Here is an 18,666-nt window from a genome sequence, read left to right on the forward strand (position 1 = left end):
TGTGTGGTAAATATATAATATATACATATAAATAAAATTGGAGTGTCTGTTTGTAATATTGAAATAACTATATTTTACTATATGCATATAAATACGGTACGTACACCAAATTTCTGTCTGTCGGTCTGTTTGTTCCGGCTAATCTCTGAAATGGCTGGATTGATTTTGACGGGACTTTTATTGGCAGGTAACTGATGTAATAAGAAGTAATTTAGGCTATTTAAGAAAAATAATGTTAAATTCCACGCGGATGAAGTCGCGGGAACAGCGTGTTTATAATATTATATAGAGATGGTGTCACGTGCGCGTTGCCGTCCTTTAAAAACCTTATTATAACCCTATAAGAAAGGTTCTTGAAAAACCCCATGCTGTAGCCCCGTGAAAAAATCTTGGCGGAAAGTTCATTCCACAATCAAAATCAAAATAACAAACGATATCTCGTTTGTTATTTTCTTGAGTAATATACTCTTTTTAAGTTTAATATAATTTTGATTGTGGAATGAACTTTCCGCCAAGATTTATTAAATTTTAAAGTGTCACTTTAGGGGTTGTTATAAAAAACCATCCCCTAAAAATTTACTTTTTTACATATATTATGATTCGTTTATCGAGAGTTATATATGGTTTCAGTTTCATGAAGATATATTGAATAGGTACTGAGAGAAAAATATAGTCAAGCAAGGCAATGGGCAGAAAGAAGTAAGTAAATCTATTTTAACACACCAATAAGCCAGTTATCCGTCACGCAGAATACATTAAATAATTTTAAATTTCATATTGGTTAAACAAATCCCTCCCTTAAATCACGAGTTTATATTATTAATAATATAATACTTATAATTAATATAACAAAACAGAGTCATCTAATCCTATGGTAAGCAGAGCTTGTGTTATGGGTACAAGCAATTTAAGAGTACATTACAGTTTTGTATAACGCGTAGGTCCATTAAGAACGCTATCTGTTGAAAGTAATCCAAAGAGATTCTTCTACGAAATGAATACAATATTTTAAAATTTGTAAACATTACTTAAGACATTTAAGATAATTTTAAGTTAATTGTAATCATAAGTGTCGAGTTTCTGATGATCTGAGATGCATAGAAACTCGACACTTATGATTACCGACCGATACTGTTTCGTTTCGTTTCAAATCCTTTTGGAATATCTATATAAAAGAAGTAAGTAAATCTATATTAACGCACCAACAAGCCAGTTATCGGTGGCCCCATCTCTCTTATTGCCTACACGCAGATTACATTAAACAATTTTCATATTGGTTGAAAAAATTCGTACGCCATTCCAGGTCAATGAATAGTAAGGTCGGATTCAAAGGGCCCCGTACTTTAGAATTGGCTCGTGGATTTTCTTAACTCAATAAAATATTTTCAAGTATTCTGAGCTTAAGAACGCTATTGCTCAGTGGTTAATACCTCCACTAAGATCCCTTAGGTCATGACTTGATATTATTATATTAATAATACGACACTTATAAATAATAATAACAAAAACAAAATCTAGACTTTTAAAATTTTAAATAAACTAACGTTAGTTACATTACTTAATTCACAGTTTTCTTTTAATGGAGATAATATTTGCTCTATATAACAAAAAAACAAATACAAAAAAGAACTTAATATAAAAATATGCTAAAAAAGAGCAGTCTTATCGCTTAAAGCAATCTCTTAGAGACAACATGGAAGTAAAAGTTAAATCATTTTAAAAGTGTAGCTACATAAACTAACTTTAGTTACTTTACTTGATTCTAATTTATAGAGTAATAATATACTTATGTATCTTTGTATAGAGATCAAAAAATATTTCAGCCATGAAAAATTAAAAAAATTCAAAAATCATTTATTCATGTAAAACATTTTAGCCGTTTATAAACATCAAATTTTTTTTATTATAATTGTTTCCCTACCTTTCCAAACTATGGGAGATACTAGAGATGATATATAGAGATAGAGATGAGAGAAATATCAAGAAAATCATAGAAAGACTTGTATCCAGAGCCGTAAAAATTGTTAATAAAAAAAGAAAGGACGACAGCGGGGATTTATTAGGCAGTTATCATAAGTGTAAAGTCATCATAACACGTCAAGTTTTGCCGGCCAAGTGGCAATGTTGATTTATATATTTCATATCTGTAGTAGATATGTTATCTATATAAAAAATATATACAAAAAATAACTTAATATAAAAATATGCTAACAATCTTATCGCTTAAAATAATCTCTTACAGATAGCATGAAAGTTAAATATTTTTCAAAAATAACTTCAGTTACTTTACTTAATTCTAATATAGTATCTTTGTACAGAGATAAAAAAATATTTCAGCCATGAAAAATTCAGAAAATTCAAAATTCAAAAATAATTTATTCAATTCAGACATTTTAGCCGCTTATGAACGTAAAATTTTTTATATTCAAAATTTTCCCTAACGTCCGAAATTATGGGAGGTATATTGTATCAAGAAAATCATAGAAGAACTTGTATCCAGAGCCGTAAAAATTGTTAATAAAAAAGAAAGGATGATAGCGGCGATTTATTAGGCAGTTATCATAAGTGTAAAGTCATCATAACACGTCAAGTTTCCTCGGCCAAGTGGCAATGTTGATTTATGTAACAAATTCCCTGGACCCTTCCAGGTCAACGAGCTTCAAGGTAAATGGTAAAAAGAAGCTCATGTAACGGGTCAGCCGACGCGGGCTTTTTATATCTTATAAATAATACGTTTGAAAAAATTTATTTGAATTGCATTGAAGACTTTTGATAAATGTATATAGATATTTTATCGAATTAGTTGTTATTTTGAAGTCCATTTCATTACGTAATGAAAATAATTCGACGTTACAGTACAAGAAAATTCAATAACGATTACAGTTTCGCCGTTTTCGAGTGTTTGAACTTGACCTCTGTGAAGTATCATTTATACAACCAGCGATGTACTTGACGCAAAACACTCGTGTTCTTCGTATTTTGTCTCAAAGATGATATATTTTATCTTAGACATACACATACATAGAATAAAACAAAGTCGCTGTCGCTGTCTGTCCCTATCTATGCTTAAATCTTTAAAACTACGCATCGGATTTTGAAGCGGTTTTTTTAATAGATAGAGTGATTTAAGAGGAAGGTTATATATATAATACATGTACACCCGTGCGAAGCCGGGATGGATAGCTAGTAATAACATAAACGCGAAAATTTGTTACTATTTTACGCTAAAACTACTGAACGGATTTTGATGAAACTTTTCAGTAATATAGCTTATGCATTAGAATAACACATATGCTATATTTTATATTGAAATTTAACCGCGGACACAACTAGTATTTACATATATTGATTATTAAATGTATATATGCTTTTTTTATATCAAATAATAAAAGCATATTGGAATATATAAATTTTAAAAATAATAATGTTCCTAATATTATAAACACGAAAGTTTGTCAGTATGGATTGATATATAGATGTTTGTTACTATTTCACGCAAAAACTACCGACCAGATTTTGACGAAACTTTACAATAATATAGCTTATGCATCAGAATAAAACATAGGCAATTAAATAAGATAGGGTGTAAATTGGGCGAATTTTATGATAAATGTCAAGTAAGTATAATGCAGACGAAGTTGAGCGGGTCAGGTATAGTATAACATAATAATAATAATAATATCACTAGACAACTCATACTGCGACATCTAATCATAAGCTAAGCAGAGCTTGTATTATGGGTACTAGATAACCGATATAAATATATAGACACTTTTAATTGTATACATATATATATTTATAACATACAAAGAAAACGCCCAGACCGATACAATATAATAATGACGGCTGATCGTCTCCCGCTCTTACCACTACCCTTCTAACAAATTCAACCCTGGATTCTCCAAAGATCAACCGAGATACAAAACCAAAGATAAAAACAAACCACTAATTGCAAACAATCAAAAGTGGTAGTTCAAACATTAAAGTCAAAACAGCCGAAGCGGAAAAAACATTTGCATAATCGCCGTTTTCGAGAGATATAATAAATCCCAGATGCAGCATAACTCCCAGCATCCGACTGCAGACCCATTAAGACGGGAAACGCCGTAGACAATGCAGCCTTCCATTGCAATTGAGACATTAAATCGTTATTTACATAAAATATTGAATGTGTTGCAGTAATTTATTTTTGTTATTAATGATTTTCATTACAGGTCTACGTATAGAAATTTTATGTACGGTAAGTTCAAACAATTCAGAATTAATCGACTATATGTCAGTGTAATGATCTTTTAGTGTGTTGATTACAAGAATCTCTTATTATTTGTATTTTCTATATAATGTAAAATATAATGAAATATTTTGCAATAGTTATGTAGTTGTTGCGGATAAATGATACGATGTTGTTGGTCGAGACGATGTATATTACAGATGGTAATAAACTGACAATATCTACATAGAAATAATGATCTTATATACTAAATATCAATAGGAAAATGTAAGGTTTCAGGACACAGTTTAGACACAGCAGTGCTTAGTAGACAATATTGAATTTGTCTTACTAGACATTATTAAATGCAATTATTATTTTGATGTATCTAGGTAACTGTGTCCCATATAGATGTATTTCCATTTCTCTTAGAAAGCTTTAAAAATACTTAATGAACTTATGTTAAAAGCTAGTCATATAAATCGATTAAGCTGTACCCCTCTGATCGATCCCCCGTCAAATTCAAACGGGGATCGATATTACGACGGCCTGAGCTGAGGTTTGGTCTACACACTGATTTCAGCGGTGTCCTCAGACTAAAGTCATATCCGTCAGGCGGGAGTTGGCATTGTTGGCCGCTCTATAAGTCCTTCCGCTGGTTTGGAGTGTCATCTGCATTCGCCCCCTATCGTATGGTGAAGCTGTAAAGGCCAGCTGCGGCCAACAGCTTTATAGTCCGAAAAAAAATAGATTAAAATAAATATATAATAATAATAATAATAAACTGAAAAAAAGAAACTGAGAAAAAGAGAAAGTACCTCGACCTGGCTCACGAGGTGACCGAAATGTGGGGGGTGATGTCCACCGAAATCATTCCAATCGTTATGTCGGTGAACGGTCTTATCCCAACCAGTCTGGAACAACATCTCAGACGGTTGGGATTCCGGGGCGGTTCACTCCCGGGAAAGATGCAGAAAGCGGTGCTGTTAGATTCTGCCCGCATTGTACGCCGGTTTCTGTCCCTGGGGCCCTGAACCCCGGCCGACTGTGCTTCTGCCGGGGGTATGTTGCCATCTCCTCTCCTTAAGAGGGGAGATGAGAATTTTTGGAAAAAAAATAAAATAATAATAATAATAATAATAATAATAATCTCAGGACAATTCACACAGCGCCATATAGACCCAAGTTAAGCTAGCTAAAGCTTGTGTTATGGGTACTAGATAACTGATACAAGTACATAGATAATTTTTTTCTTCGTAAATACATACATAATATACATAGAAAACACCCAGACCGATACAAACAATCATACTCATGAATACAAATGTTTGTGCCGTGCGAGGAATCGAACCCGCGACCATCGGACGTAAAGCGGTGTGCTAGACCGCTAGACTACCGAGGTCGTCGAATTATACCGTGGAAATTTAATTTTCCAATAAAATTCTTAGACATGGACACCTATACATGTACACAAAGTAAATAAACTAACTCTGAAAAAATAAAGAAAATCAGCTAAGTTTCTTGCCAGTTCTTCTCAACTGAATCTGTATACTGAACTGGACGGTAAGGAAAAATATTAATACAAAAAAAAATTCGTTCATAGGCACATAAAATGTCCTACATGAATAATTATTTTTGTTTTGATATATTGTTAGGGTTCACATCGATATTGTCGAAAAATCTGATATTTTATATTAAAAGAAGGTAGTTTCATTATTACTCGGTATCGTTAAACTAGTTGCATATAACCCCCACTCATATCTTCTCTGTATAAAAGGGAGGGTTTTTGTAGGCCGCGGCATTCGGTCTTTGAGCACAGGATGTGCTGGTTGTATTTTAATTGCTAAAGTGAATTGTGTTAGAGACATAGTTAAATTAATGTTATATAGTTGTTATTTTATTATAATACATACTTTTACTAGTACATAGAGTTGATATATCTAACAATATGTATATATTTTTTACTATATTAGCTACTCGCTCCGGATTCCCGCGGGGGTACATGTATTATACATATAAACCTTCCTCTTGAATCACACTATCTATTAATAAAACCGCTTCAAAATCCGTTGGGTAGTTTTAAAGATTTAAGCATACATAGAGACAGACAGGGACAGCGACTTTATTTTATACTATGTAATAATGATGATTATATGAAGTAGATCATTGTTCATTTCAGTAGATTAATGAGTAATGTGTTTTATGAGTATCATTAACGTTTTACTTTGTTAAATGGATTTAATTTGGTAATATTTATAAAATGATAATATTCATAATGAAAGTATCGAATTTTATATAAAACTCGACAGGCGAATTTAATACCATTACCGTAAATATATGGAATAATATTTTCAACATTGCCTAATGGACAATGATGGTTAAAATAATGACAATGATTCCGCATGCAGAGTACAACGAATCTATATAATGATTCCGAATGACGTCATAATGCATACATCCATTCCTGATGAATGTAATGGTAAAACCTCGTATGCAATTATATCGAACATGTTTGTACATTATGGAGGGAAAATGTGAAATGAAAATATGATTTTATTATCACAAAGAGCTGCGCAAATCTTCTCATGACAATAATCGTTTTAATATATTTTAATAAATGACGTAATCTATATTATTTTACTATTATGGATGATAATGGAATGGTGCACCCGCCTGTGATGGCTTAGGCTGGTGAGGCACCATTGGAGGATGATAAGATGATCATGACATAAGGTCAGTTAGCCCATCGTGGTTAATTCACCATCACGATGATTTCCAGGTGGAAATAGTACATTGCTGGCAATGGGGTTCCTGGTCCACATTACTATCAATCTCCTTCACTTGATGACATTTACTGGGAGGTCATAATGGTCAGGTTTCCGCACTATATACCGCAGACTAATGGTAGCGGAATTAAACAACATAAGATAATTCCATCATCATCATCAAAGTCCGGAAGACGTCCACCGCTGAACAAAGGCCTCCCCCAAAGATCTCTACGACGATCGGCCCTGCGCTGCTCGCATCCAATGCCTTCCAGCGATATTGACCAGATCGTCGGTCTACCTTGCTGGAGGCCTTCCCACGCTGCGTCTTCCGGTCCGCGGTCGCCACTCGAGGACTTTACTGCCCTAACGGCCATCTGTCCTACGAGCTATGTGCCTTGCCCATTGCCACTTCAGTTTTGCAATTCATAGGGCTATGTCGGTCACTCTGGGTCTTCTGCGGATCTTCTAATTTCTGATTCGATCACGCAAAGAAACTCCCACTGAGTGACTTTGAGCTTATTTATGAGGCCCATCGTTAGCGACCATGTCTCTGTGCCGTATGTCATCACTGGCAACACACGTGTAACATAAGTGTAAAGTCATCATAACACGTCAAGTTTCCTCGGCCAAGTGGCAATGTTGATTTATGTAACAAATTCCCTGGACCCTTCCAGGTCAACGAGCTTCAAGGTAAATGGTAAAAAGAAGCTCATGTAACGGGTCAGCCGACGCGGGCTTTTTATATCTTATAAATAATACGTTTGAAAAAAATTATTTGAATTGCATTGAAGACTTTTGATAAATGTATATAGATATTTTATCGAATTAGTTGTTATTTTGAAGTCCATTTCATTACGTAATGAAAATTCATTCGACGTTACAGTACAAGAAAATTCAATAACGATTACAGTTTTGCCGTTTTCGAGTATTTGAACTTGACCTCTGTGAAGTATCATTTATACAACCAGCGATGTACTTGACGCAGAACAGTCGTGTACTTCGCATTTTGTCTCAAAGATGATATATTTTATCTTAGACATACACATACATAGAGTACTTAGTCATTACATAGAATAAAACAAAGTCGCTGTCGCTGTCTGTCCCTATGTATGCTTAAATATTTAAAACTACGCAACGGTTTTTTAATAGATTTCAAAAAGAAGGTTATATATAATACATGTACACCCGTGCGAAGCCGGGATGGATAGCTAGTAATAACATAAACGCGAAAATTTGTTACTATTTTACGCTAAAACTACTGAACGGATTTTGATGAAACTTTTCAGTAATATAGCTTATGCATTAGAATAACACATATGCTATATTTTATATTGAAATTTAACCGCGGACACAACTAGTATTTACATATATTGATTATTAAATGTATATATGCTTTTTTTATATCAAATAATAAAAGCATATTGGAATATATAAATTTTAAAAATAATAATGTTCCTAATATTATAAACACGAAAGTTTGTCAGTATGGTTTGATATATAGATGTTTGTTACTATTTCACGCAAAAACTACTGAACAGATTTTGACGAAACTTTACAATAATATAGCTTATGCATCAGAATAAAACATAGGCAATTAAATAAGATAGGGTGTAAATTGGGCGAATTTTATGATCAATGTCAAGTAAGTATAATGCAGACGAAGTTGAGCGGGTCAGGTATAGTATAGCATAATAATAATAATAATATCACTAGACAACTCATACTGCGACATCTAATCATAAGCTAAGCAGAGCTTGTATTATGGGTACTAGATAACTGATATAAATATATAGACACTTTTTTTTTATGTATATATATATAACATACAAAGAAAACGCCCAGACCGATACAATATAATAATGACGGCTGACCGTCTCCCGCTCTTACCACTACCCTTCTCACAAATTCAACCCTGGATTCTCCAAAGATCAACTGAGATACAAAACCAAAGATGAAAACAAACCACTAATTGCAAACAATCAAAAGTGGTAGTTCAAACATTAAAGTCAAAACAGCCGAAGCGGAAAAAACATTTGCATAATCGCCGTTTTCGAGAGATACAATAAATCCCAGATGCAGCATAACTCCCAGCATCCGACTGCAGACCCATTAAGATGGGAAACGCCGTAGACAATGCAGCCTTCCATTGCAATTGAGACATTAAATCGTTATTTACGTAAAATATTGAATGTGTTGCAGTAACTTATTTTTGTTATTAATGATTTTCATTACAGGTCTGCGTATAGAAATTTTATGTACGGTAAGTTTAAACAATTCAAAATTAATCGACTATATGTCAGTGGATTGATCTTTCAGTATGTTGATTACAAGAATCTCTTATTATTTGTATTTTCTATATAATGTAAAATATAATGAAATATTTTGCAATGATTATTTATGTTAATGTTAAAAACAATCGATATTTTGCAATAGTTATATAGTTGTTGCGAGTAAATGATACGATGTTGTTGGTCGAGACGATGTATATTACAGATGATAGTAGACTGACAATATGTACATAGAAATAATGATCTTATATACTAAATATTAATAAGAAAATGTAAGGTTTCAGGACACAGTTTAGACACAGCAGTGCTTAGTAGACAATATTGAATTTGTCTTACTAGACATTATTAAATGCAATTATTATTTTGATGTATCTAGGTAACTGTGTCCCACATAGATGTATGCTACATTTCTCTTAGAAAGCTTTAAAAATACTTAATGAACTTATGTTAAAAGCTAGTCATATAAATCGATGAAGCTGTACCCCTCTGATCGATCCCCCGTCAACTCAAACGGGGATCGATATTACGATGGCCTGAGCCGAGGTTCGGTCTTCACACCGATTTCAGCGGTGTCCTCATACTAAGTCATATCCGTCAGGCGGGAGTTATCCTTGAGCCGCTGCATAGGTCCTTCCGCGGGTTTAGAGTGTCATCTGCACTTGCCCCCTATCTCATGGTGAAGCTGTAAAGGCCAGCTGCGGCCAACAGCTTTATAGTCCGAAAAAAAATTGATTATAATAAATATATATATATATAGTTGTAGATTATGTGTAGGTTTGTGCTCTGTTAAGTGATGAAATGCATAGGTCAAACAGTAATTATAATAATAATAATAATAATCTCAGGACAATTCACACAGCGCCATCTAGACCCGAGTTAAGCTATCTAAAGCTTGTGTTACGGGTGTTACTAGATAACAGATACAAGTACATCAATAATTTTTTTTTTCGTAAATACATACATAACATACATAGAAAACACCCAGACCGATACAAACAATCATACTCATGAATACAAATGTTTGTGCCGTGCGAGGAATAGAACCCGCGATCATTGGGCGTAAAGCGGTGTGCTAGACCGCTAGACCACCGAGGTTGTCGAATTATACCGTAGAAATTTAATTTTCCAATAATATTCTTAGACATGGACACCTATACACGTACACAAAGTAAATAAACTAACTCTAAAAAATAAAGAAAATCAGCTAAGTTTCTTGCCAGTTCTTCTCAACTGAATCTGTATACTGAACTGGACGGTAAGGAAAAATATTAATACAAAAAAAATTACGTTCATAGGCACATAAAATGTCCTACATGAATAATTATTTTTGTTTTGATATATTGTTAGGGTTCACATCGATATTGTCGAAAAATCTGATATTTTATATTAAAAGAAGGTAGTTTCATTATTACTCGGTATCGTTAAACTAGTTGCATATAACCCCACTCATATCTTCTCTGTATAAAAGGGAGGGTTTTTGTAGGCCGCGGCATCGGTCTTTGAGCACAGGATGTGCTGGTTGTATTTTAATTGCTAAAGTTAATTGTGTTAGAGACATAGTTAAATTAATGTTATATAGTTGTTATTTTATTATAATACATACTTTTACTAGTACATAGAGTTGATATATCTAACAATATGTATATTTTTTTACTATACTACCTACTCGCTCCGGATTCGCGCGGGGGTACATGTATTATACATATAAACCTTCCTCTTGAATCACACTATCTATTAATAAAACCGCTTCAAAATCCGTTGGGTAGTTTTAAAGATTTAAGCATACATAGAGACAGACAGGGACAGCGATTTTATTTTATACTATGTAATAATGATGATTATATGAAGTAGATCATTGTTCATTTCAGTAGATTAATGAGTAATGTGTTTTATGAGTATCATTAACGTTTTACTTTGTTAAATGGATTTAATTTGGTAATATTTATAAAATGATAATATTCATAATGAAAGTATCGAATTTTATATAAAACTCGACACGCGAATTTAATACCATTACCGTAATATATGGAATAATATTTTCAACATTGCCTAATGGACAATGATGGTTAAAATAATGACAATGATTCCGCATGCAGAGTACAACGAATCTATATAATGATTCCGAATGACGTCATAATGCATACATCCATTCCTGATGAATGTAATGGTGAAACCTCGTATGCAATTATATCGAACATGTTTGTACATTATGGAGGGAAAATGTGAAATGAAAATATGATTTTATTTCCACAAAGAGCTGCGCAAATCTTCTCATGAGAATAATCGTTTTAATATATTTTAATAAATGACGTAATCTATATTATTTTATTATTATGGATGATAATGGAATGGTGCACCCGCCTGTGATGGTTTAGGCTGGTGAGGCACCATTGGAGGATGATAAGATGATCATGACATAAGGTCAGTTTGCCCATCGTGGTTAATTAACCAAAATGGTGAATTCACCATCACGATGATTTCCAGGTGGAAATAGTACATTGCTGGCAATGGGGTTCCTGGTCCACATTACTATCAATCTCCTTCACTTGATAACATTTACTGGGAGGTCATAATGGTCAGGTTTCCGCTCTATATACCGCAGACTAATGGTAGCGGAATTAAACAACATAAGATAATTCCATCATCATCATCATCATCATCATCAAAGTCCGGAAGACGTCCACCGCTGAACAAAGGCCTCCCCCAAAGATCTCTACGACGATCGGCCCTGCGCTGCTCGCATCCAATGCCTTCAGCGATCTTGACCAGATCGTCGGTCCACCTTGCTGGAGGCCTTCCCACGCTGCGTCTTCCGGTCCGCGGTCGCCACTCGAGGACTTTACTGCCCCAACGGCCATCTGTCCTACGAGCTATGTGCCTTGCCCATTGCCACTTCAGTTTTGCAATTCATAGGGCTATGTCGGTCACTCTGGGTCTTCTGCGGATCTTCTAATTTCTGATTCGATCACGCAAAGAAACTCCCACTGAGTGACTTTGAGCTTATTTATGAGGCCCATCGTTAGCGACCATGTCTCTGTGCCGTATGTCATCACTGACAACACACATTGGTCGCAAACCTACGTCTTGAGACACTGCGGTAATTTTAATGAAAAGATATTGGAGTATTGGAGCTTCCGGAACGCTGCCCATCCGAGTTGGATTCGATGATTGACCTCTTTCTCGAAAAGATGGAATTATCTTTTCATATACAGACAAAATAACACATAATTCCTTAAAATACATATATTCATGACCAGATGGTACCGTCGATGTCACCGCAACGCCTGACATGCCCACATTTCTCAGCGTATATTCGAACGTCTCTCATGTTTAGTCTTAAGATTAATTGATTCCACATATATTAGTTTAAGCTATATGTTTCTGCAGAAAATTTTAATAATATTATTAAGATTAGACATTTTTAATTTTAACTTAAACATATAAAAAAATCCATATTTTTAAATCGGTTCGATAGATTGTAAGTTGTATTCTGAGTTTCTTGTCAGTTTTTCTTATCTTGAAATCATTCCGAACTGACGGTAGATTTGACATATCATAAGAGTCTGTAATAGACCTACATGAATAAAGATATTTTGAATTTGAAATTTTGAATTTGAATTTGTATGTATTTTTTAATGCTAAAAGATAATAAAATAAAAATAAAACAAATTGTCAAAAACATAAATATTCATGGGAAGGTCAGGTCTTATCATTGAGGGGTATGAAAAATAGGTGTTGGCCGATTCTCAAACCTACCAGTTATGCACACAAAATTCATAAAAATCGATTAAAAGTCGTTTCGGAAGAGTTTTAACAAACACCGCAACACGAGAATCTTATATCTTATATATAAAATTCTCGTGTCACAGTTTTCGTTCCCATACTCCTCCGAAACGGCTTGACCGATTCTCATGAAATTTTGTCAGCGTATTGAGTAGGTCTGAGAATCGGCCAACATCTATTGTTCATCCTAAATGTTAGGGGTAGTCCACCCCTAATTTTTTTATTATTTTAAGGCAAAACAACGTTTGCCGGGACAGCTAGTGTATATATATATTTTACGCGCATGTACAATTTTATTATTCCTATGTATTATAATACACAGGAACTAAACTAACTATACTAAATCATTATTACAACATAGTATAAAATAAAGTTGCTGTCGCTGTCTGTTTCTATGTATGCTTAAATCTTTAAAACTACACAACGGATTTTGAATAAATCAATATGTCTTAATAACATATAGAGATTCCGAAAAGTAATATATATAGTCTCAATTTTTTTTTTTCAGTGATGGCTGGCTCATCCGTCATAGTCGTGAACGTGCTTGTAGTAACTAGTCTGCTCTTATCACTATGACTGATTTAATCTTATTGTGTATTTATATTTGACCCAATAAACTAGTGCTGGTTGGTACTTTGTATTCGCGCGTTTCGACTTGTAAATGTAAACTTACAAGGATTATTTAAAAGAGCAATACACAAGTTTCCTGCTCATTCTTCTTGTGATGTCATCACAAAAAGAACGAGCTCTCCAAATGAGCGGTAGATAAAAAAATGTTATGACTATTTAAATGTGCTTAAATTAAGTTTATTTGAATAAATGATTTTCTATTCTATTCTGTTCTCTTTTGAGATTATTAATTAGGTATTTATTCAGGTGAGAAAAACTTTGGGGTACAATTTAATTATGTAGCAGCTTGCTTGTACTCAGTGTTCCGGTACGAAGGGAAGATATATCAGTCAAGATACTGTGAAATGTTAAACGAGATTTTACCGTCTGGGACAGTAGACGGTAATATCTCGTTCATATTATTACTCGCTACTCGCTACGGCTTCGCACGGGTGTACATGTTTAAATCTTATATATAAAATTCTCGTGTCACAGTTTTCGTTCCCATACTCCTCCGAAACGGCTTGACCGATTCTCATGAAATTTTGTAAGCGTATTGAGTAGGTCTGAGAATCGGCCAACATCTATTTTTCATCACCCTAAATGTTAGGGGTAGTCCACCCCTAATTTTTTTTTTAATTTTGAAGCTAAACAACATTTGCCGTGTCAGCTAGTGATATATGAAATTCTATCTATACATATAAATAAAATTGGAGTGTCTGTTTTTAATATTGAAATAACCGTTTTTTACTACATGCATATGAATATATATACGGTACATATACCAAAATAACATTTTTTATAATTTTTGTCTGTCTGTCGGTCTGTTTGTTACGGCTAATCTCTGGAATGGCTGGACTGATTTTGACGGGACTTTTTTTGGCAGGTAGCTGATATAATAATGAGTAACTTAGGGTACTTTTATTTTAGTAAAATAAAGTTAATTTCCACGCGGACGAAGTTGTGGGAACAGCTAGTAATAAATAAAATAAGAATGTTTCTGTCGTTATATAATTAAGTTTATAAGTTTCAAAATATAAACGTGTTGGCAATTAGCTGTAAATTTATATTATGTTAATTGAATCTATTTAAAAAAACCGCTTCATAATGCGTAGTTTTAAAGACTTAAGCATACATAGGTACGGACAGACAGCGACAGCGACTTTATTGTATACTATATAATGATGTCTAAAACGCTAACTATGTTCTTGTGATCACTGTGGTTTGCTTTACGAGTTCTGAGATATATTCTTACAAACATCGACTGGTGAAATACCTATTTTAGTTATTAAGACTAGAGAAATTATCGCTGCATGCGACTATCGTAATCTTGCTTAAGTATAGTAAGTTAATAATAATCTTATTATAATAAGCATACTTGACGAGGTAAGTCCCATTGCTGTATCCGATGAATGGGACCGTATAAGTCAAAATATCGCATGCGACTATCGTAATCGTTGGTTAAGTATAATAAGTTAATAATAATCTTGCAATAATAAACGTACTTGAAGAAATAAGTCCCATTGCTGTATCCGAAGAATGGGATTGTGTAAGTCAAAATATAGGATGCGACTATCGTAATCGTTGCTTAAGTATAATAAGTTAATAATAATCTTGCAATAATAAACATACTTGAAGAAATAAGTCCCGTTGGTGTATCCGAAGTATGGGACCGTGTAAGTCAAAATATAGGATGCGACTATCGTAATCGTTGGTTAAGTATAATAAGTTAATAATAATCTTATTATAATAAACGTACTTAAAGAAATAAGTCCCATTGCTGTATCCGAAGTATGGGATTGTGTAAGTCAAAATATAGGATGCGACTATCGTAATCGTTGCTTAAGTATAATAAGTTAATAATAATCTTGCAATAATAAACATACTTGAAGAAATAAGTCCCGTTGGTGTATCCGAAGTATGGGACCGTGTAAGTCAAAATATAGGATGCGACTATCGTAATCGTTGGTTAAGTATAATAAGTTAATAATAATCTTATTATAATAAACGTACTTAAAGAAATAAGTCCCATTGCTGTATCCGAAGTATGGGACCGTGTAAGTCAAAATATAGGATGCGACTATCGTAATCGTTGCTTAAGTATAATAAGTTAATAATAATCTTGCAATAATAAACATACTTGAAGAAGTAAGTCCCATTGCTGTATCCGAAGAATGGGACAGTGTAAGTCAACATCCAGATGTTGCCACCCCCGCAGTCGTAGTAAGGCTTCGACCACTTGCCGTCCTCGTATGTAACTGACAGGATCTCGTCCGATTCTCGTTCTGTATGTGCTGTATCGTTGAAGGTGTATGTGTGGTAATCTGTGAAAGAATAGTACTTTTACATATTAAGGGAAATAAATATTAACTAGAGGTTATATTCCAAAAAAAAACAGAAAAATAAATGGTTTTTAAATATATAATATATAAGGTTTATTTTTATTCGACTATCATTCACACGATAGTGACACCCGAGACTTAGGAGTTGCCATTCCGGAAGTTTACTATGTAATATATTTTATCCTATAATTTCACTGCCTAATCTCACACTACAACCAAAACATACAAGCGTACTTATTCTAGTGCCTAACTTTTTCACATGACAATATGAGTTTCTTAGCGGGAAGGGGATTGTTAGTAATATGGACTGTTGACCCCATTACTAGCAATCCATCGGTTCCTCCTGGAACCCATCGTAATAAATTCTAGGTGAATTTGTCACGATGGGCTAGCTGACCTGACCTTATGTTTATTCAATCATCCTCCATTGCTGTCCCGCCAGCGCAAACCATTAGCGCAGGCGAGTAAATCGTTACATTATCACCCATTAAAAAAAATTGTGAGTTTCTTCAAAAACGTAAGAATATATTAATAATGAACATCCAGCTATTTGTTAACTCAATAATAATGTTTATGCAATTGAAAACAAGCAACAAAATGAAATGACATTCAAAATGAAGACAGAAAAGTTCATAATGTTGGAGATAATTGAAAATTTATACGAAAATAACACGCGGCGAAATGAGAAAATGTTTTTATATCGTATCGAATGAGCTTTTGATGTTATATTAATATCCAGTATGATTAAAAAGGAAATTGACCATTGAATTTTGAATCGATTCAGACGGAAAATGTACACTAAAAATATGATTTCTGAGAAGAAAAAATTGAAAAATCTTATATATTTTCTAATATTAGATTTCTATGTAGTGTTTGTATAAAGTGTTATCTTGGAGTCATCTATTTTAAGCAGCTTGCTTTGGTTAAATTATGATATATGGCGCTAGAGATAGTGACAAGTCTTCTGCACCCACTTCGGTTGCGGAAGATTTGGGTAGGTGGGTGGTTGGGTCCTCGGGGTCCCTTTGCCATGGTATCAACTCTCTGCGCAAAACCTCGCGGAGGGGCTGGAAGAATGGCCTCTTGATTGGTAGGAATTATACAAAGTAATAAGGGACTAAATATGTAAAAGTGTCATTTCAGACTTAAAGAAGTAGGCTGGTAGTTTACCTTGTGTGTCGTATGATAGCAACTTAGTAGGGGCAGCTACCAGATACATAAAAGAAACATCAAAATCGTAGTCATCAAGAACTACTTTTGAAGGCACTGTAGAGTTTTATTGATAACTAGTTACTCGCCGCGGCTTCGTATGGGTGTACCTACATGTATTGTATAAATAAACCTTTCTCTAGAATCACTCTATCTATTATAAAAACCGCTTCAAAATTCGTTGCGTAGTTTTAAAGATTTAAGTATACATAAGGACGGACAGATAGCGACAGCGACTTTATTTAATATTACGTAATTATGTAACGAAGATAAATGCGTAGGTCTGAGGTAAGTCAGATTTTAATTATTATTTAGAAAAAGTCAATAGGTATTTTATGGGAATAGGTATAAAAATTTACAATATCATACTAAAGGATATATTGGAATTACCCTTAAATAAATTCAAAACATCTGTTAAATCACGTTTACTGAGCAAATTCTATTACTCACTAAACGATTACTTGAATGACGAGCGTGCATGGCAATAGTTGTTCATGCACGGAATTTTCATTTAATGTTAGACATAGACACCTACATAAATATACATTGTAAATAAACTGGCTTTAAAAAAAAAGTAATTCAATTGAGTTTCTTGGCAGTTCTTCTCAATTGGATATACATATATACCGAACTGGACGGTAGGGAAAAAATTAAAATTATAATGTAAAAAGTTTTAACATTCATAATAATAATAATCTATAATCTCAGGACAATTCACACAGCACCATCTAGACCCAAGTTAAGCTAAAGCTTGTGTTATGGGTACTAGATAACTAATACAAATACATAAATATTTTTTTTTTCGTAAATACATACTTAATATACATAGAAAACACCCAGACCGACACAAACAATCATACTCATGAATACAAATGTTTGTGCCGTGCGAGGAATCGAACCCGCGACCATCGGACGTAAAGCGGTGTGTTAGACCGCTAGACCACCGAGGTCGTCAAAAGTGGCTAAAATGTCCTACATGAATAAATGATTTTTGAATTTGAATTTGAATCATTCCAACTAGTCATTGTAGCGTGTAACGTTCTAGAAAATTAACGAAATGAGCTGAAAAAAGTGCGGTATTAGGTTTTCCGTGCCTTATCGCTCGTTTAATGAGCTTGTAAATGGATTGTTATCGACATTAACCGATAAAACGGTTTTTATTCAAATTGGCTACGTGAATTCAATATAATGGTTATTTTTAATGAACAATGTTGTTTTTAGATTTGTATCGTTTACTAATTGATGTACGTCTATACATATTTACAGGTCGTAAATGTTATAAGTACCAAGTAAATTGCCAGGTCATATACACATAAATGAAGAATATAATCTGATTGACCTTTCATACTAAATTGACAGTACTCCCTTGCTGCATAAGTGTTTGAACAATTCTACTCTACTAATTTATTTTTAAAAGTTTAAAAAGTATCATATAACCAATGTGTAGTGTATGTGGA

General features: G+C 33.6%; 1 protein-coding gene across 1 annotated transcript in view; it reads right to left on the minus strand.

Annotated features, from left to right (window-relative positions):
- The window catches only part of LOC131842414 (probable G-protein coupled receptor 158), a 177,372-nt gene that overhangs the window by 59,775 nt on the left and 98,931 nt on the right, over positions 1-18,666 (minus strand). The window contains exon 3 of the mRNA XM_059190947.1: positions 15,799-15,982. Coding sequence (XP_059046930.1) covers positions 15,799-15,982 — 184 coding nt within the window. The remainder of the gene's footprint in view (positions 1-15,798; positions 15,983-18,666) is intronic.

The sequence above is a fragment of the Achroia grisella genome, unplaced genomic scaffold (assembly GCF_030625045.1).
Source record: "Achroia grisella isolate CSIRO2021 unplaced genomic scaffold, CSIRO_AGI_Agris_v1 utg2183, whole genome shotgun sequence".
Taxonomy (NCBI): Eukaryota; Metazoa; Arthropoda; class Insecta; order Lepidoptera; family Pyralidae; genus Achroia; species Achroia grisella.